At 37.3% G+C, this 21,564-nt stretch overlaps 1 protein-coding gene across 5 annotated transcripts in view; it reads left to right on the top strand.

Annotated features, from left to right (window-relative positions):
- The window catches only part of FAM241A (family with sequence similarity 241 member A), a 223,398-nt gene that overhangs the window by 147,371 nt on the left and 54,463 nt on the right, over positions 1 to 21,564 (top strand). For 4 of the 5 annotated variants that reach the window (XM_086891652.1, XM_086891653.1, XM_086891654.1 and 1 more), the window contains one exon: positions 6,637 to 6,720. In XM_086891652.1, the coding sequence (XP_086747778.1) occupies positions 6,637 to 6,720 (84 nt within the window). Of the gene's footprint in view, positions 1 to 6,636; positions 6,721 to 12,714; positions 15,623 to 21,564 lie in introns of those variants that run through there. The other variant, XM_086891650.1, reaches the window with a different exon arrangement.

Here is a 21,564-nt window from a genome sequence, read left to right as displayed (position 1 = left end):
CTGTGATAGAAAATTATTTTTCTGGTTTATAATAATGCTATTTACTACTTGCATATGGTATTAGAGAGAGAGAGAGAGCAAAGGAGAGATCAAATAAATACCAAAATGAAATGGGCTGTGTTTAAAGCTCTGAGAAGCTAAACACACCTCTAAATTGAAGGCAGAGGTTTTTTCAAGTGCTCAGCTACTTCTGTGATGCCCAAACTCATCTTGCTTGACTTTACATGTCTGCAGTATGAGAAGCTGCACAAAAGAGGCAGTGCTGAAGATCCTTCCTCTTTGTTGAGCTAGGTGAGAGCATATACTTATTTCCTCCTAGACCACCCTACTGCATTGCCTCAGTTTCACTGGGAGCTCCCTTCCCAATGATGGTGTCATGTTCACACCCTGACATCTGCTTTATCAGCAGCACTGGCATGTGAACAGCCCTTCACCATATTCTCATATTCACCAGATGACCACAGCCCAGCCTTGGATTGGTGCTCTACCCTCTAATGCAGAAAATCTCCATCTCCTCCTCCTGCTCTGTAGTACCTAGCTGATCAAACTCTCGGCCCTTTTTTGGCATTAAAAATCTGCATCTCACATGCATACAAAATTAATCAAAATTGGATCAAAATTTTCATAAAAAATATAAAAGCTGCATCACTAGCACAGATTGTCTTAAAAGAGAATAGTATTAATAACAAAAAACATAGTAAAAAAAGGGGGTTCCAGAATTCAGGTAGCACTGTAATGGATGAAATATGTTAGGAAGAAATTCTTAATTGTGAGGGTGGTGAGACACTGGAACAGCTTGCCCAGAGAAGTTGTGGATGCTCCATTCCTAGGAGTGTTCATAGCCAGGCTGGATGGAGCTTAGAACAACCTGCCCATGACAGGGAGGTTGAAATGAGATAATCTTTAAGGCCCTTCTCAACTCAAACCATTCTGTGATTCAAATATTCTAAGAATTTGTTCTTTAGATGTCTTTACATATGTTTATATTTCTCAATTACTATTACAAGTAGCAATCAATGACAATGTAGTAATATTCTGATTTAAATACAATTTTCAAATTATTGATATATGATATATATTATATATCATATTATATATATATTGATATATGACAATATTTTTGTTAAACACTAATTTTCTAGAGATTTCTTACCAAAGGACTGACAGTCCCTTTCTAGTCACTTGTCATCAGCTTGACATTTGACTGTGAGTTTTATCACATAGTGATAACTTATTTTTTTTACATTGTGAAAAAGAAGGTAACCAAGACTGTTTAGCTAGTAATCAAAAAGAAGAACTTATACATCACAGTTGCCCTAGCTGAGATTCAATTTTTCATTATAAATTTTGGTCAATGAAAGGCTTTGACAGCTTCTGGTTTCACAGAGTTGCAGATCCAATCCTTCTAAGTAGAAAATTGAGTGAAACAAAATGTGGCAGATTTTTGTCAAGACAGATATTTGGACTGTTCAGAACAGCAAAAGGAATAATTACATGATATTATAATAGTTATAATTACTACCATTCCTTATTAAAAATAAGGAGACTATAGTTAAGTAGGTATTTCATAGTATTTCACAAACAAATAACAGTCTCATATTGTACCAAAACAGGCCAAATATGTGTACCTCAGCAACCTTCAAGGGTTAAAATATCATGACACATTATAAACACATTTATACCAAAGGCCAGAGGGATGCTAGTCCCATTTCATAATCACTATGCCATTTTATGGAACTTCTGCCTCTTTATGGTTCTGTGACTTCTCTCATTCAGGAAGGCCAGAATAGAAAAAAGGTCAAAATAGATGTCAGCCCAAGCAATTATGAAAGAGAGAACTTGGACATGACCCTGAGATTAGAAATGCTGACCTGTCACAGTAACAGGGGAAAACCTGCCATGCTGCCTTTATGTCAAATACAAACTACCAGTCTTAATGCTAGTGCTCTCATTTATTTGCATTTTAATCTCTTTCACTTCTAATATTGGGCTTTCCTTCTCATCTTCTCTTGCTGTACGCAGATGGCTCAGATGGCAGAAGATAGGCATAGAGTTTAGGATATCCACATCTCTTGTAAAGAAAGGTCTTGGGAAAATGGATCAAAAACTTATTTGTCTGGTCATGAGGACAAGAAATAACACAGTAAGCAAATTGTGGCCCGACTCTGAACACTGCAAGAAATATTCTAGGGTTCCTTGAAGGTCAACAATATCTTGCTCCTCAAAAACTATGTAAATAAGAATGAAAGAAAAGCCTGAACAGAACAGGATTGGAAGTGAAATTTTCCTCTTTTTTTTTTCATATTGTAGGTTCAGTCATAGTAACATAGTGACATTTCTTTCTATTTTTTTTATTTTTTTATTTTTTTATTTGCAAAGGAGATATTTTAAGGGTTTTTTTTGTTTTGTTTTTAAACATGATTTGAATTGCCTGTGTCATCTTTGGACTCAATTCTTTACATAGAAAAGCATTGTCTCAGCAGTACATCTTTTATTTCACATTTGACCATCTGTGGAAAGAGAATTGTGCAAGAGGTAAAGTTCATTTTCACTGGTAAAGCACGGGGCCAGGCTAACGAGAACACAGGGATGAAGAGTTTAACTGGGCCATGAATCAGAGGCAAATTCCCAGGCTGGGTTTTATGCTTGGCACTCTTTAGCCAAAGAGAGGTCCATATTCTCAGACATCATCAGCCTGGCCACCAAAATTCTGATATACAAAGTATCAATTCTTTCTTGGAATAGAGTTGTCCTTTTTCACTGGGGCCAAATATTTGATTTCTTTACTATTCAACAGATTAAAATGTTTAGTTACAGGGTTTATGGTGGTTGCACCTCAAAAGTTTCTTCTTTGCCTCCAGGCTATTCCTATGACAATCTTTTTTTCCTAGCTCAACAGCAGAAAAGTCCCATTTGACATCTGTACATGCTTTCTGTAAACAGTCAATATTCACTATTCAGAATAGTGACTATTCAATATTCACTATTCAGAATAACTTTTTTTAATATTCTGGAAATTAATAAGTAATGTTCATTAGCATTAGCATTGTGTTGATGAGTCTGATTTCCTAACAATTAGCCTATCATCCAAGATCTGAACAAGTAAGATTAGATCTGCCCCCTCCTGCCTTGCTGGGACAAGTTTGTGTTTATTCCAAAAGGTGCAGCTTGGTTATAGAAATCTTGTTTGCTGAAAAGAAAATGTCTGGAGATCAGACATCTTAGAAGTGGTATTCTTGATAAATTTAAAAACTGCCCTCCCTGGTCTGAACTACAGATGTATGACTGCCTGTGGATGGTATAACCTTTTTGCCCCGCTCCAGAATAGCTGCTGTGCTAGGAATAGGAAATAGAGGAAAAGCCATAACAAAAATCAAACTAGTAAATATGAGCTAGGTCTAATGAATCATTAGACATAAAGCTTAAGGAGATAGTTATATTGGTTACATAAATTTATAGTTGGTGTTCTGCCATTTTTTGCCTCTGTTCTCTTACTTTTACTAGTGTAAGGCTTAGAATTACTGTTGAAGGTAAAGGGCCTTTTTGCTGTGTAACACTATTGGCTTAGAGTCGATTGTCTTTTTCTCCCTATTTATCTACTGCTTGCAAGACTTCAGGTATGAAAACGCACTGCCATATAAATATATGCTATATGAATAATAGGACAAATCCTGCCACTGCTATTAAAGGAAAGAAGAGTAGTTACTTAAAAAAAATTAATTCTATTCTTTTTTTTTTTTTTCTATTGCTACTTTTTCCAGATCCTGAAATGCTGACCAATGCACATTTCTAGACAGCTCCCTGTATCTGTATCAAAATAGCTGCTCACTGCACATACACTTCATAAATATAAAGTTACTTCCTGTTTGTACCTGCTGTACTTTTGACTGCAGCATGTTACTGAAATGTTGCCTAGAAAATGTCTATCTGATCCCAGTTTGGGGCACACTCTTCTTACACTTTGCTATCATGTAAAAACACAGAAGTGTTTTCATCAGTAATATTTGAACCTCAGTTTGGATATTGCACATGGAATGTAACAGATTCACAATTTATGTATTGCACTCTTTTCTTCTTCCAGAATTTAAAGTTAAGAAAATATAAATATTAGAAAATATAAGATCAGAGGATATGTAGAGACCATCTCAAAATTGCTGCCTTTTTGAAGTGCTTTTAAGCTTTGACAGGAACATCTAGTACACAATGTATAAAAACAGTCATCCTTCCAGTTGTGTTGTGAATATACATTCAAAACATTCACTATGATTTTTGTCTGATCATCAGTGGATCACATAAGAGACAAATCAGAAATACTGTGTCCTTCCAAGCCAGCTGTGAACAAGGTACAACTTGAAAATATCTGGGGTGGGGGTAAGGACTGGAACACAATTTTTTATAAAAGGGAATAGATTCTATAATCAATCATTTTGATCACTTTATTTTGCAACCAATACCTTTAAGATATGTCTTTTTTCCTGGACTTATATAAAGAAGCTCTTTGAATTCTATCCCTTCTTGCTACTATTGGGAACAACATTGACAAATAAATACATATGCATGCAATGTAGGACTCTCTGACATAGAATAATTGCAAAGTAGGTAGAAGAAAAGTGTTTTAGCAATTGGTGGTTTTAAATTAGCAGAATTGATCTTGCAGTTTCACAGATGTATCTGTATAAAATAAAGGAGGTACTACTTCTTTGACTCTTAGAAGTTGTGATTGCTTTTCAGAAATCAGACAAGTGGGTGCAATTTTTTTCTTCAAAGCTAAATCTTATTTTGAAAACTTATATTAACAGCCTTTTTAAAAGTAAGCCTTATACCTAAATATGTAATTTAACTGTTGCTTCAGGATTCACACATCCTCATGTGAAACCCATTTTTACAAAGTATGTATTTGTTTCATCAGATGGGGAGCAGAAAGGAATAATGAGTGTAGTAACCCTGTATTCATAAAGTCTGAAATTAAATATATGGTTCATAACAACCAAATTTTTGCAAGCAACATAACTTTTCAGTTACATTCTTTATGAAATAACACAAACTCCTGTAAAATAACCAAAAATTATAGTATGGAGAGAAATGGCCAAATATATTTCATGAGCAAGTTGTGTAGTAATAACTCAATAGAATGTTTTATTTCCCAATGCAGTTAAATATTAATTTAAATAACTAAGGTACTAACAGTAGTAATAGGTGGTGAGGCAGGTCTCTCCAAAGCAGCCTAGCTGAAATACCTATCAATAGGTTATAATAGCCAGTGGGCAAGATGAAGCACACAGTGGAAAGACTTCTTTATTCCTCTCTTATTGGGTTTTTAATGCTTATTGTCATCTCCATGACAAAAAGAATGACAAGCCTGAATGTTCTTCTAAAGATCTGGTCACTGGAATTTTCCTGTTATGGCTCAACCATGGGCCTACTACCAACCTTAATGTGATAGTGCAAGCAAAATCAAAATTCTCTCTTTATTGCATTCATTGTTAAGTGTCATTCAACTCCAAGTCTGTCAGAAGCTCTCTGGGATCTGCATCAGACATCCATGCTTCATGGATGGTTGTGAAAATTGTGGGGGGAAGAGAGGTACCATTGCATCAGTATTCAATGCTATGTTCAATTATCTCAGTTGACCCCACATATGCATGGAAAATTGGAAAGAAGCTAGTCCAATAACCAAAGGAGGGAAGAAAGAGGTTAGAGAGTCTACGGAGAGTCTGTTAATACAATAAGGGAAAGAGTTTACCTGGAAGTATAGGCGTGGCTGGTCAAATATATGGAGAGAAAAAGAGCTTTGGAAAGGCATTGAGACAATCAGGTACTGATTCTCTGCCTGAAACTTCTGAGCATTGTCACAGTGAGAGGAGCCTGTGAGAAAATCTCTCTTTCTGTAGCACAGCACTCAGGTGGGGAAGAAAAGGCAGACTAGTTGTCAAAGTACCTGAAATAATTTTGACTTCAAACTGTGTTCTGGCAAGTGCCAATTATATCTGTATTTTAAACCACAAAATCTAAGTCTACAAAGAATAGGCTTCTTCATGAGTTACATCAACATTCTGTTTAAAGAATGATACCTGTTATTCACTATACTGCAGTATTTCATGGGCCAGAACATGTACAATATTGGTTTACATTTGAGTTATGATTAAATACATGATGTCCATCAATGTTTCTTTCTCCTATGTATTTAAAATTTGAAAAGGCATGACTTTTTTTCCTTAATGAATGCTGAAAAATATAAAGAATGATGATGTTTAAGCATTGGTTACCAGAGAGATATTGTTCATCAGACAGATTAAACCACCCAGAGCTGTTGTCTAACAGGATTCTGATTAAAAACTTTCCTTAAGCTAAGTATTTTCTGGGAAAAAAAAGAGCAAAAACTTGTATCCCCATCTTGCTGGCTTACTTTCATTCACATCTAGAGCTTCAATATCCATTTCTAGATAAGATTAAGTAAAAGTTTTAAATTGAAAACTTATCACTGTAGGATAAAAACTTTTCTTTTTCTGATACTATACAACACAGGCCAAATATTCTGTTTTCCAGCAAGTAAAAACTTTCGTAGATGTGTAGCAGCAGGTATTCTACATACAGTGAAGTAAATAGGCATTTTTGTAAGCCTTTTTTTTTTTTCAGATGAAATCCAGCAAAGACATTGACACTTGCCATATACCTGGGGAATCTGTGAGCAATGGATTAAAATACAGCGTAATTGGCGAGGTAATACAAGCTTCATCCTTCCTACTAATAGAACTGAATCATGTCAGATACAGGGTCTTGGATTTGAACTGCAGATCCAAATATTTTTCCAAAGATCCTTTTATTAGAAACCTATGTGTGGACATAAGGCTCATAAGGAAGAAGTTTGTTCAATATGACACCAATTTAAAGAACTCCAGATGGCATTGTCAGTTGGTTGGTCAGTTGGAGAAAGAAGCTTAAAAAAAGAAGAAAATAAGGAAAGAAAGTTAAAAAGTTACCAGTGGCCATTATATGTAACCATCTTTGCTAGTGATAATGCCATTGACCTTGACCCTATTAGAAGGCTCACCTCTGGCTTATAGCACACAGTTCAACCTGCAATCCATTACACCCAAGCAAGCTGTCAGTAGCTGAGAGTGTTGCACAAATAGTTTATCTTAATGTTATCTGAAAAATATTCACAAAGACTGAGATGGGGAATCACATACAGTCAAAATAAGCAGCTGATCAGAGATTCTTAGTAAAATAGCATCTTTTTTCCCTTTATAATTACTAGAAAATCTTAGTTTTGTTGAACATATGACCACTGAAATCTATGGAATTATTTTCAATTACTTAGATTTGTGGGATGCTGTGAACAGTTATTTCTTCCTTTATACTCCTCTCACCCCACCTTAATCTCCCAAGGACAGCAGTTATTCAGTTCAGTTATATAAGGATATCACTAATTGAAGAGGTCATGTAGAATTACCAAAAATTATATGATGGAGCAAATAAGATTTTTCAGGACTGTTTTGAAACAAGAAAATGAAAAAAAAACATAAAAGAAGGCTACAGTAGCGCAGTAGATTGCTGATGTGATGACAAGATTCAGTATGATGAGTATATTGAAAGATGAGAAATTAGTAGACTGCTCTTCAGTAAATCCAAATAACGACTCATTTGCTGAATGAATCAGAGCAAACTATCTCAGTGGTGAGAAGACAAGCAAAAATCTGCACGACATATTAGAACATGCAGAGAAATTATCTCATTGCCTCCACCCAAAGGTGAAGCTAAGGCTTTTAAACTTCCTTGACAGCATTGGGCATGACAGGGAAGCAGATGAAGCAGACCATTTCTTTTCAGACCTAGATCTTCCTGCTGTGTTCTGCATCTCCTTGTGTTTAAGAACAGATTCTCACAGTGTAGGCTGCATGACTCTGCCTTAGCTCTATGCACAAACTGGGACACCGTGCAAAGCCAGGAGGCTGCTGGCAGAGCTGCTGCATTGCATGGTACCAGTTCTCTGATTTGTGTACTCACTGGCTTCTCTCAGTAGACCCTAAACAGTTAATTGTCCTTTATTCAGCAGTCATTCCTGTCAGTGTACTCTACTGTTATTCACCTTGGTGCTGGTAAATTAAATCAGAGTAGGGAACTGCTGCCAGATTTTTTGTGAAGGACATTTCCCAGAAATGCCAGTGCCAGAAAGGTCAAAGGTACAATTTAAAACCTCTTATAAACTTCAACTGTGTGGCCTTGCATGGATCCAAATTCAGAATTTTCTTTGAGGTTGCTGACAACGCTTTGACCAAATTAACCTTTTATATTCACTGCCTATTGCAAATGTTGGCCATGACCACTGGACCTTCCTGGTCTGGTATGTGAAAATAAAATCAAGTTTTGTTGTCCAAAATTAAACATATTGCTCATTATGTTTGATGCTAGTTATTCTAAAGAGTAAAGACTACCTTAGGTATTGCTTCTTCATTTGTTTTTGTTTTGAGACTTGATGAAGCCTCAGGATTTAAGTCTGGTATTTAGGGAAAGTGTAGATGGTATTTTGAATTATTTATGCAGTGCTCTTTAAAAAGTTTGATAAAAAATTAGTTGACAGCTTGTTATATGAATATAAGCAGGTAAGATTTATTTTTTGATGACAGCACTGAAGCTTGATTAAAATATCTTTATTAAACTAGTACAACTGAAAAAAAAAGGTAGCATGTGCTTGTGTGAGAATGGTACAGTTTATTACAAAGCAAAAACTTTGTCTAACAGCACAACAAGAAATAGTAATTGTACATCAGCTAGGTAGATAATCCAGGTAGATAATCCATCTCAAGTAAGTAATGGATTGAGCACCTCCAGGCAGTGCTTACACTGCTCATTTTGTTGGAAGGAAGGTGAGAGCCACATGAATGGCTATCAGTGCAGCAAACACAGGGACCTGAGCAAACCCTTCATGTTTCTATGAAGACATAAGTGCTTTTGCAGATACTGGAGACTATGCCAAATGTGCATATATCATGTTTATTTGTGTACTTGAACAGCTTTCATAACTAATTAGCTCTGATTCTTCCAGTATTTGTGTACTGCTTATCTTAAGAGTGTGAGCCATTTTTGCACACCGAAGGATTATGGAAGTCCATCCAAAAAAAAAAGGGTGTAGGTGTTATGACTGTAGCCATGCTGGAAAAAAAAAATCCTATACAAGCATATACCTTTCTAGCTACATTGAACTGGCTTTGAAAATCCCCTTTCATGAGGAAAAACTTGGATTTGCAGAAGGCAAGAAAAGATTGACATGTGCAGCTACACATAAATGCTTTTCTGGAATGACTAATGGAAAGAGGTCAGCTATGAATATGACATGGTGACAAAATCTAATCATTATGACCATACATAGATGTAAAACATGGAAAAACAAAGAACTCCAGTTGAAGACTTTGAGATCTATTAGAAATAGTACATAAAAATTATATTGGTAAAAATCAAGCTTCTTGCCAGTTAGAATTCATTTAATGTTTCATTTACTTCTTCAATTCTGGAATAAAACCTCTTATGAGTACTTACGGAAAATATGCCGTTTGTATGCCCATACTTTCTAAATTTATTATAGTGTTTAAGAAAACAGCAGATAGATTTATACATAATAAAAGTAACTACAGTGACTGTTCCTGTTGTGTTGCAACTAGATATGTTCCCTTTTGTCCTCCAGAAGTTTGTAAACAGCTCCATCTTCAGGCATCATTCCCTGTGCTAAAAAAGAAAAATGCAACAATCATAGCCAAAGCTTTCAGAGACCTGTTAGCATTTTGCAGTTTACATTAACTTTTAGCAGTTAAACCAAAGTAATTTTCTCATATAACAACTTCTCAGATATATTAAGCTAAAAGAAAATCATTGGGATTGAACCAAAAGTCTAACAAATTCTTTCAGATCAGTGGCAAAGTAGATGCATGACAGTAGTATAGCTACTGTACTGCCAGTACCTATATCTAAATTAGACTGAAACTGTGTTGCCACCACTAGAATGTCAGCAGACAGATCCCAAAGTGCACAAATCAAGTCAAATCAAGTTTTAAAATGTGCATGTGGCTAAACCAAAATGAATTAAGTGAGAGGCAGCACAGAGAAAATGTTAACATACAGGAGATTAAATATTTAAAAGTCTTGGAGAGGGCACATCTCCCAAAATTGGACCTGCAGAATGGCCTTCTGATGACCATTCAGTGTGAAAATGAAAGATATAATTTTACATGCTTGCAGGGGTAAATGAGGTGTTCCTTGGATATTCAGGAGAGTATAATTCTATTGTCTGATGGGTGTTTTTCTTCCCAGTGGCAGTGCCTGAATAAACTAGTGAAATTATTTGATTTTTTAATCTGAAAACCCTTTGGAATATAGTTTGTCTCCAGAGTCTGGAAAATGGATCTCTGTTTATTTAATAGGATATTTGGTAGTGGATAATATTATAATTTTTAGAACTATAAACTAAACTGGATATCTTAGTCTATCAAATATCAGTAAGTTTGCCATTTTAACATACTATCTTCATAATTATTTCCTACTAATAACATATTATCTTCATAATTATTTCCTACTAACTCTTCTGGTCAGATTTGATCAGAACACTGTCATTCTGAAGTTCTCTGTGGTTCCATGTTAAATAGATGTACATGATCTCATTCTGTGTGTGTGTGTGTGTGTGTGTGTAGGTATACATGAAATATCCTTTTCTTTAAGTTGTCACTTTCTGCACCCATCAGGAGTAAGACAGGTAACTGACAACACAAAATATGACACAAAAGATAGGCATGTTGCTTCTCTGAAAGTGGCAATGCACAAAGAAGCCTTTTACTCCATTTCATAAAGGTTCTGATTTCACCATCTCTCTCCATACATAGCCAGTCCTATCAAATTATTTGGACTATTTCTAATCTGAAAATAGGAACATGCTTGTATATCTTATGAAACAAATGTGCTGTATTTCCCACACCCCTCACACCCCAAAACACTCTATCTACTCCTTGTGCCAAATACCAAGGAAACTGAGTGTTTATAGGAAAGCCCTATACAAGGTACAGGATGTGGATCAAACAATCTGTATGCAAATTTAATACATGCCTAGAGATGTTATTCCTAGTATGGTAAAATCCTGGCTGCACTGAAGCCTGTAAATTTCCATTGATTTACATGAAGCCTGGATTTCCTTTACACAATTTTCTTGCCATATTATAGAAACACTTAGCAAAACAATTGAATTTTAGAAAATGAAAGAATTTCTGTAACTATATTGATGTTAACTGAGCATTTCTTTGAAAATATAGGCTTGTGGGATCATTTTAAAAAAAAAAAAAATTCTATTTAGAGCCTACAGGACTTTTACCAAAGTTAATGACATTAACTAATGATATTAGCTTTTATTAGAAAAAAAAATTGGATCATTATTGGAGTTTATTGACATTAAGTTAAAATCTTACAGTCTAGTTTAGTTACCTTAATAAGAAAAGATAATTCATTTTTGTCATTAGAAAAGGATATCACTAGTCTGAGTTTCTGATTATGCTTCTAACAAACACTTAATTGTTCTTTTGGGGAGTATCCCATATCATTTCCTTGACTCATCTGCATTAGTTGGGTGGACAAACAAAAATTATTTTGGTAGCCTTGCTTAAACGATTACTTAATTCTTTGCACAGGGCTTCAAATATGGCATTGAAGATATGTGCTGTAATTTTATTGTCAAAAACTGGGATGGGTTCCCCAACAAACCAGCTGTCTCATACAAGAAATACTTCTGCAGTGCCACATAAATCTCTGGCCTTGTGATTATTTCTGAAGATGTGTTCACCAGCAGTAGCAACAAAACAATTAATTATGGCTGATAAAATGTTTTCACATGTGATGCCACCTCCTCAAGAGATGGATTCCTTTGTTAAGAAAAAAAAGCCAAAACATTTTTGTGAGATGATTATCTCATTCATAAACAGTGTCTGTAATTTTTATATCAATTTGTCACTGAAATTATAATCTTAATCATAAATTTCTAAGTAAAGAAGTTATGGATCTGGTGAGTAAAATAAATCTAAAAGCATTCTTCCATAAGTTTGAATTTAAAAAAAAAAATAGAAATAAAGTGGGATGTCATTTCTCTGAGCCCTTTGCAAGAGAATGTGAAAAAAAATCACTGAAGTGCTTTTGTCTATCTCAAACTACCTATTCATTTATGAATAATGAATCAATTACCTACCTAACTACCAAAAGATTTTGACCTAAATCAGCATAAAGCTTGAATTTAATGGAAAATCTTTTATTTTTAGATATTTTGGCTGACAGAATTGCTTATATTAAAGGGCTGGATTGGACACAAGTCTAATTTAGATTATTAACTTGAAGGACTCAGTTAGTGAGGACCTGAAGACTTTGGCAGGCAATGTACTTAATTCTATAATTTTTCAGGTATGCTTTCATAGCCTGTTATTTTACTTCCTTGCACACTCTCTTTTTCTCATTAAGAAGTTCAGAAGTAGAAACTTCCTCAGCCATTCTTCCCATAGGCTTGCAAAGTTGACAGTATTCCTGTATAAATGTTCTCCCTGGGCAAGCATTCACTTTGGTTCCTTGAATGGGGTTTTCCAGCCTTTCTGGTGACGCACGCTGTGCGTTGCCAAGCAATAATGGAAATGAACCCATCAACTCATGGTTGCCTTCCCAGGATAATCTGCCACCCCATCTGTGCCTTTGCAGCAAACTTCTGCTCTTCCAACATCTGCCCAATGGTTATTATACAATCCATTTAATATATTCCCGAGGAGCCATAACCACCGCTGTGCCTAGACGGGAGACCAATGAGGCCTCAGCAGACATGCCAGAGCAGCCTCTCCAGGGGATTGAATGGGAGCCAGATTCACCACAGTCAGTTAAGTACACATTCCTTTGGTACATGTGTGGCTAATCTACTTTTAATTGAGCTCCATTGTTTTCATATATTTAGTAAACAAACATGCATAGGTACAAAAGCTGCTGCTTGTTGACAACACAAACAGTATGCAGCTTGCTGGAGCTTTGGGCAGGCACTCTTGGCAGTAGATGTGGTAAAGGGTATTTCATGAGCAGACATATTTCTTTGTGTTTTTTGCCTTTTTCCTTTTTTTTTTTTCTTTTCTTTAACATTTCCTAGACATTTTTGTCCCAGCAGCCTATTCTAAGTGATTAGCACAGCTGAGTGTAGATGCAAACACAATGTCCTGCTCCATGCAGAGACCTCTGTGTGCCAGCATTGTTAGAGGGTATGAAGTGGGTTTTGTCTAGGTTTGCTCTCACTTTTTTTGACTAATATTAAGCCTCTTTAGACTGGGCTAAAAAGGCGGGGTTGTGCCACTGTGGTGGCTCTTTTATTGCCTTACAGGGAACAGAGACATGTCATTCACTTTTCACCTACCTTTGAAAGGAAAACCTTTCTATATTTTTCTTTCCCTATTGTTATTCAATATTCTCCATATGATATTAAGGGAAACTTTGACATTCTTTTTTTATGGTGTGTTAGATAAATGGTTGGGTGCCAAAAGAACAGGGCAGCTCCAAAACTAAGTTCAGGTCATTTACATCCTTTTTATGGTGATGGTTTTAATTTGCTCTCTATTGCATTAAGGTGGTCTGGGAAGACATGCCTACATCAGAGCTAGTACCTGGCTCCTGTTGGTGAGGGATGAGAGAAATTTGGGGCAGTTTCTTGATCATTATTTTTCTTGGATCCATCAGATCTCCAGTGGAAGCCCAGGAGGGCTGCCCTGGGAAAGAGCCATCCCCCTTCCTACCAAGCCGGACCCTGTTCTTCACTGTCACTGCAAGAGAGGACAGGATGGATTGTTGGCAAAGACAGTGGTTTCCTCACTCCTTCCCTTGAGAGCAGTAAAAAATATTTTAATGGTTGGATAATCTTTGCTAGTACACATGTCTAGATGGCAGCCCTTCTCCTGGCAGGTGGTCATGCATTTGTAAGCAGTCTCGTTGTGCTTAATTCATCCCAGTGTTACATCCTGACCAGGGGCTCCTGCTGCAAGACAGCTCTCAGCTCTTTGCAGGGGGGAATGCTGCATCCATTCATCAGGATGCTGTCCTTCATCTTAGCAAAGTCTCAAAGTGACATCTAGTGGAATACCTAGTCTCTGTGGGGAAATTTAATTAAACCACAGTCCCTTTATACCAGCACAAATATTGTGAAGGAAAACAACTCAACTCCTTTGACATTTTTACAAATAGGTTCAGTGGAAACTGCTGTGTTTACTTTAACTGACATTTGTTTTTTCAGTCAATTATCCCTCAGCCTTTTTTTCTTCCATAATTTATTACATGCTGCTCAGCCATAATAATAAATACAAAGTTGTTCTCCCTTTCTGTTGTTGTCTTGCAGGCTATGCTATGAACAAATGAAATAAAAATGAGTGCCCCTAATCTCCCTTGCTTTTCCATCTCTGTGGTAGCCTCAAACTATTTATTATGGACCTTAGCAGTCTCATATGGAGCAAAGTTTAATCCCTAATGTGAACAGAAGATTAGTCTGAAACTCTAGTGATTTTTTTCCTCCTGCTTATGTACTGCTTCAAAATGCATGAAAGACACTAAGGGTTGTTTGGGCTCTTATTTTTGCCATTTCAGTGGTCTTTTGAGCAAGCCCTTTAACCATGACACTTAAAAACATATTTTGGCCAGATGACACCTTTCTTACTTAGTTGTTCTCTCTGAGCTAAGAGATAAAAACTCCATCTTTATTCAGTTCTTTACTTCTCACTTCTATTTTTTTTCCAAGAATTTCAGGAAATCTTTAAACTCCTCCAAAGAAAATGTTCCCAAAACTCCAGTTTGTAAAAAGAAGACCTTTATAATGGGTGGTGGGATCACAGGCTGGACTTCCGCAAGTGTTTCCATTGGTTTCAATGATTGGGTTGTAGCCAATGAAATGCAATGAAAAATTATTTTTCAGGTTCTTCAATGAAAATCTGTCTGAATAGAGAAGAAATATGACTTTTTATTTTTTAATTTGCTGTTTTAGAATGAAAATAATATGATTTCACAGGCAGAGCATGTTCTTCACAACTTTTTGGCATGCAGCAGCTGTGCTTTAAGTGATTTAAGAAAAAGCAGTGAAACAACAGAGTGCACTATGCACTCATTTAATCCATCAGGTACTGTCATGCTGCTAACTTTCCTTTGTGCAGAGAAATAATCTGATCTTTAGTTAAAATCTTTTATTGAAGCAAACCAAATATTTCACAGTCAACATTCTTCAGCTGGTCATTTTATCTGAAAATGTTTCCATTTTCTGAACAGTGATTTTTTTATAAAATCCTACCAGTTGAAAGCTATTTTTCTTCCTTTATTCTTCATAAAGAGAAAAAGGAGAACCTCAAGAGCTACATAAAGCTTTATATTCCATCTGGGAAGCTCATCAGCCATTCACAGAAATGAAGCTATTTAAAGTAACGGTAAATAGAGATGTGAACATTTGGAATTTGGAAAGCTGAATCCACTGGAAATAAGTTATTTTTCAAAGACCTTTTCAATATGGCTTTTGCCAATAATACAGTGAATCTGGGACATATCTAATGATTCTACAAAAATCCTTTATGTTCAGTCTACCAAATACTTAGGAAAACAGGAGGACAAAAAAAGAGAGGAGGAATGAAAATTTATAGCAAATCAATATAGACATCGCCTGTATTTTATCAGAATGTGACCATGTTAATTTTTTTTATTTCTTGTGCCTAAAGCTTATGTGCACCTTGCTTAGAAATGCTTCCTTGCCACAAAATGCTTTCCAATGAAATTTTTAGAAAACCAGTTGGAAGAGGGATTTCCTTTAATCAGTTTGGAACTTAACAGTTCACTTATGTTTTAATTGGGATATGCTGGAAAATGCCCTTCAGATTACAATTGTCTTTTTGAGCCATAGGTTTACTTTGATTTCTGCAGTAAGTTCCACAGGTGTCAATGGAAGTGACTTCATATGGCTCCTAGAGGAACTGAAATAAGAAAAAAAAATGAAAGTCAAAACAAAAACTCAAAATGTGGTATGGACTTACTGTACTGACTTTCCTGTAAGTCTGTTTTTTCTAATCTGATACTAAACCTGGGTTTTACCATGTATGGATGAAGAGCTTAACTTCTCTTACTCTTGACTGACTCTGGTGGGGCTTCAAAGGAACCCTCTGACTTACATTAATGTAAAAGCAAAATGAAAGACTAACTGGGACATGCATAATTAAGTTCACCAAGCAGAATGCATGTGGTCACACCTTTGCTAACGTAAATTCCCAAAGGAGCTTTTTAACTGGAAAGGGAGACAAACGGTGTGAGTGCAACACAATGCCCTGGTGAAAGCTTAAGTGGGTAATCCTGCTTGGAGGAAGAGTAGAGCTGAGGTTGTCATTCTGGGTAGAACGCTGAAACAGCAGCCGAAAAAAAAAAGAGAAAGGGATCTATAGGCTGCACTGACATGTTTCATTTTACACACCTCAAATCAGCTTCTTTCTTTCTTTTTTATTTCCAGCCTTAATTCATAAAGAAGTTGGCCAGCTTCTTAAAGGTTGGTTTCATTGAAATTAATCATTTGAATAGCTCTAAAAATGTGACCCAGAAAGGTCACCTCCATTGACATTGAGAGCACAGCAAAATAGCTGAGACATCCTACTGCAACTTTTCTGAAAAGATGAGTTCAAACCTTGAGACTGAATAGCTAATTCTGTATCAAATTATGCAAAATAATATAACCTCTTTTACGAGGTACTATTTGATAAGGATATTTTTATTAGTTTTAAGTTTAAGGTAATTTGATTGAATGTATTCATTGAGATAGGATTTTTAAATTGTCATTCCGTGTTTCAGGTTACCTCCTGAAAGAAATAAATGAGTGAATGATCTTTACTTCAAATACAGATGTTTATCCTAGAATAAGGGCTAGATCTTACCAGTTCAGTCCAAATTAGAGACTAATTACAGCCTTCTGAGTGTGATTCTGGCCCTGGTAACAGGAAAAAAAAAAAAAAAAAAAAAAAAGACAACCCAAGAGAGAACTACACCTGTGCTTGTCAATAAGCAGTTTCTTCAGAGAAGTTAGACAAGCATGTGACATAGACACTACTGCATATAATTTCTAATTTCCTGAGAACCAGTTTACTTTTGACCACCAGCAGGGTTTCTTTGTTTTTCATTAGGACACGGCTAAAGCTCTCCATGTAACCATATCCAGATTGCTAATGAAAAAATATTGTCTGGAGTCACACATGCAATCTGCAGACTGTGGGTATAATGAGAGTAGGGAGCAATGTATCAACCTGTGCATGTACTGAATGGCTTTGTTACCACACCACTGCCCCAACTGAGCCTATATTGTGCTGCTTATTTTGACAGATGTGTGTGAAAATCTGCCTCTAGGTGGAGTTTATATAGACTAGTTCTTTTGCAGACTTCAGACCCTTTCATCTTTCCTTCCTTTTCTTATTTTTATTTTTGACTCAGTGCCCTATTCTCACTAGTGAAAATTGAATTGAATTCTAATTAACTTAATAGAAATAGCATAGATTCTTATATTCTGGGAAATGTAATGCATTGCAACAAAATTGCCTCCATTATGCTTCAACTGCAAATGATGCTCACCATGTAATGTAATATTTTTTGGTGAGGACTGACAGATTTCCTGAGATGGTTCTGTGCAGTAAAAGCTGTATGATAAGGCAGGCTGGGCTGGGCTGTGGATAGTAAAAAATCTGTCATTGCTTGCACAGCCACAAACGTGCAGGCTCCTTCACAACTACAAAACCAGTGTGGTGCAAACAAAGGACAGATGCTTCTTGAAACCAGAATAAACCTGATTCTGATGATCTGGGGCCCTCTGAACTCACTCTCCATTTTTCCATCCAATGCCAGCAAGGCTGTAGTTGTTGTAAGATACACCATGTGCTTCTAGGGTGCTATCCTGTCTTCTTATTTGCCCTCTGCTCTCCCATGCATTTCAGCCAAAGTCTTATCTACAAATGCCTCCTTACAGATCAGACCTCACCTCGTTCTTATGGTGGTGTAAAGTTGATGCCCGGGGCACAGGGGGAGAAGACGCAGAAGAGGGAAGCAATTATTCTCTCCATACGTAGGCGCTTCCTCCTTCTCTTCCACCCCTTAGAAGCACAGGAAATTCATCCTCAAACCATATGGTACCTAGAGATACGCTGTCTTGGGGGAATGCCAAGGGCCCAGCAGCACCCTCAGGGGCCAAGGGGGTCCTTTGCCTCACCTCCTCTCCCCAACTTTCCATGGCATGCTTCCCTTCATAAGTTTCCTTATCACACTTCTGCCAGAGCATCTCCTCTTGGCCTGCAACACCTGTACTGCATTACAGTGCAGAAAACAATACCCACACTGAGACAGGCAAACTGTATTTCATTTGTCAGCCTCGCTCAACTCCAGAAAAGCCACTGGAATTAATCCACTATGCAGCCTTTGATAGCCTGTTACTGAGAGGCTGGGTGAAGGTACTGGGGGGCACTGCAGGAAGGGTCAAGGCCTTTGGATCAATGTCTGAGCGCACCAAGTTGTGCTTGAAGTAACCAGAATTAATTATTTCATTCCTGTGATGTGCTTGTTTCTCTCTGAGCTCTCCATTGGCAGTGATGTAATCAAAGTCACTTGGCACAGAGTTGGCGGACACACAATGGTTTGTCTGCTTTGGCATTTGTGATCCACTTTGTTAGCAGGACCTGCTTATAATCTGAAATATACGGTTTCCTTCAAAGTGGCATAGTTTTGAAAAATAGCATGTGATGCACTAATAAATTATTCAACCTTCTGAACTCGCTACATGAAAAGCACATTTTTCCATCTGCATCTGGCTAGGCATTTGCAACTGTTTCTCTTGGATCTGTACCGCAGCCCACTTAGCCATGGTTTTGTGATCTCCAGATAGGATTAATGCAATATGTTGTGCAGGGTCCTGCTAGTGAAGGTCACTTGGAAGTGTAGGCTAGTGCGACATGTGGCTGCCCACCTGCTCGGTGCCGTTGGCCTCAGGGAGCATGTTATCCCATGTCTCCAAACTGTGGTGAGATCAGGCACAGCACACTACAGGCAGAGGGTCCTGCTCCTTTCTACTCATATTCCAGTTAAGTGCTACAGGGCTCAGTGCTGCTGGGGCTATTTCTCATGGGGCCAGTAGTAAGAGACTACCTACGGTTGTACTACAGCTACAGTTGATGCAATGCCACTTATCAAACTCAGAACTTGAGACCAGACCCTTAACAACACTTCTTGTGGAGGAAAAGCTGTGATTTGTCATTCCTGTTGAACTTACATTACTCAGCCATTAACAAATTAACATTAACAAAAACTCATCCTTTGTGCTTTGATTCACTCTCAAGATGTCCGTTTGGATTAGACAATATTTTTGTTGAGTTCAGCTGCAGCAATCAGGACTCCAGTCTAAACCCAAGGTGTTCTTAGAAGGACATAAGGCTGTTGTTAGTTCAGGGGAGCCTAAACTTCAGCAGCTCAAGACTTCTTTTTACTTCCTCTTCTGTCTGGGAAATAGCAATGTACAGTTTGCTCTGAGATAGGAAGACTTACGGGGAACATGGCTCTTTTAAGTTTTTATTAATTAATTGTTTTCATTGTGTTACCTGCTTTCTGCGCTTGGAGGTATATATCATCAATCAAACAAGAAGCATTTGTACATGAAATGAGTACTGGATCAGTTTGCAACAAGCTGTAGAAAGCCAAAATTATCTCTATACCTTAAGCATACTGGTTTTCATAGGCAGTGTACTCTGTTGTTAGGCACTGGATAAACAATGATGATGCAGACTGAAAATAGAGCTGCACAAACATTTTATTTTTGTGACAAAAACTGTTCAGTGTGCCAGAAACATAACCATGATCATATTCAGCTAAAAAATATTGGGATTTAAATGCCCTGGGCCTTAATTTTGATGAAAGACTTTTGCATACCACCAAAAAGAGAAATAATCAGTACTGCCTAGAGTCTGGCATCAATCAAGCTCAAAATTATTTCTTTGCCAAGGAAAATATGTCTTCCATATCTTGAGCTAGGCTGGATGTCTGATATGTTGGTACTAGAAGAAAACAAAAGTTGGGCATGTTTAGACTAAAATGAGAAGTTTGAGTCCTACATGACAAGGAAAAGGTGCATATTCTTGTTAACTCTGACAAATCTGAGAAGTCAGGTCTGAATCCTCATTAAATGTAAAAAAAAAAAAAAAATAACATTAAGGAAGAAAGATTTGCCAGATTATGCCTTCATATAATTTTAACGTGTGATTTAGTAGAAGAAGGAGTACTAAGACAGGCCATGAATGAATATGATATACTGCACTTTGGCTAGACAAATCAAGCACAGATTTAAATGGAGAAAGGTGGGGGAATGAGTTATCGCTTTTTCCCCACCATGTGCTTTACCACAGTGGGGGAAATGCAGACAGCACAGCCAAGATCGTGCCTTTACGTCACAGCTCAGACAACTGGTCCTCAGCACTTGCTGTCCCATGGCTCTCCCCTCCTTCTGTCCCAGCACCACACTGTCACTTGCTTCAGCCCCAGTCCACAGTACGGAAAGGCTTTGTCAGTCGCTCCCATAGGGACACTCAAGTTTCAAAAATCTTCCAGAAAGGCATAATTACCCAGCTGCCATTAGTACTACTGTCTTTCCCTGTTACAAGACCTGCCTGTGCATGGGTTGATGTACAGGATCTCACACACAGGCAGAGAACACCTTGGGCCACTTGGTCGTATGTTCTTCTGCAGTCTCCTGCTACTCCTTTTGCCTTGCATCCAACCCTGCACCAAACAGTCAGCATCGTGAAAAGGTGTTAGCCTGGCTCACACAGACACGAGGAACATACACTTGGGATAGAAGTTGCTGAATCCAGTGAGACTCAGGAGTGAAGAAAACTCATGGGATCAAGCTGAGAAAGGGTCTTACCACTCAGAAGCTGTTATTGCCCCAAATAATTTTGGTGGTTAGGGAATACAACTTTTTGTTGTCTTCTGAGTGGCGATGCTTGCATTGTCCATATTGCATAACTGAGCCCGTGTGTGTGTGTCAGCAGATAGCCGAAGGATGATATCTCTCAGCTCTCCAGTAGCTGGGCTAGCCTTCTGCTCTTAACCTTGAGCTAATAAGTATTTTCCTTCAAGGGGTAAAACATTTAACTGCAGCCGTTTATTATTTACACAAAGGGACTGACATGCAGGCCTTCCTGTCATGCAGTTTGGCCCATATGAACTCTGCTCAAAAAGAAAGGAGACCATTCAGATTTTATTACATTTGCAACTTACAGAGGGCAGACTGTCCTCAGCTGTGTCACTTGTGAGCCCTTTCTTGGGCTTTGCTCATTGTCAAAGACAATATTAATTTTTTCATTCATTTTCTTTTCCATTTGTTGTTCAACACCAAACCATGAAAAATGAGCACTGACGTAATGATTGATCATGGAGCTGGGGGTTGAAAGTGAATGCTAGAACTGTTGGGCTGTATATGAAAAGGGTTTGGTTTTTTTTTCTTTTTTTCTTTTTAGATGATAATATATTGTTTGT

Source organism: Cyanistes caeruleus, chromosome 5, assembly GCF_971803275.1.
Source record: "Cyanistes caeruleus chromosome 5, bCyaCae1.hap1.1, whole genome shotgun sequence".
Taxonomy (NCBI): Eukaryota; Metazoa; Chordata; class Aves; order Passeriformes; family Paridae; genus Cyanistes; species Cyanistes caeruleus.
Note: the sequence above shows the minus strand (reverse complement) of the source record. Positions and strands in the feature narration are given on the sequence as shown.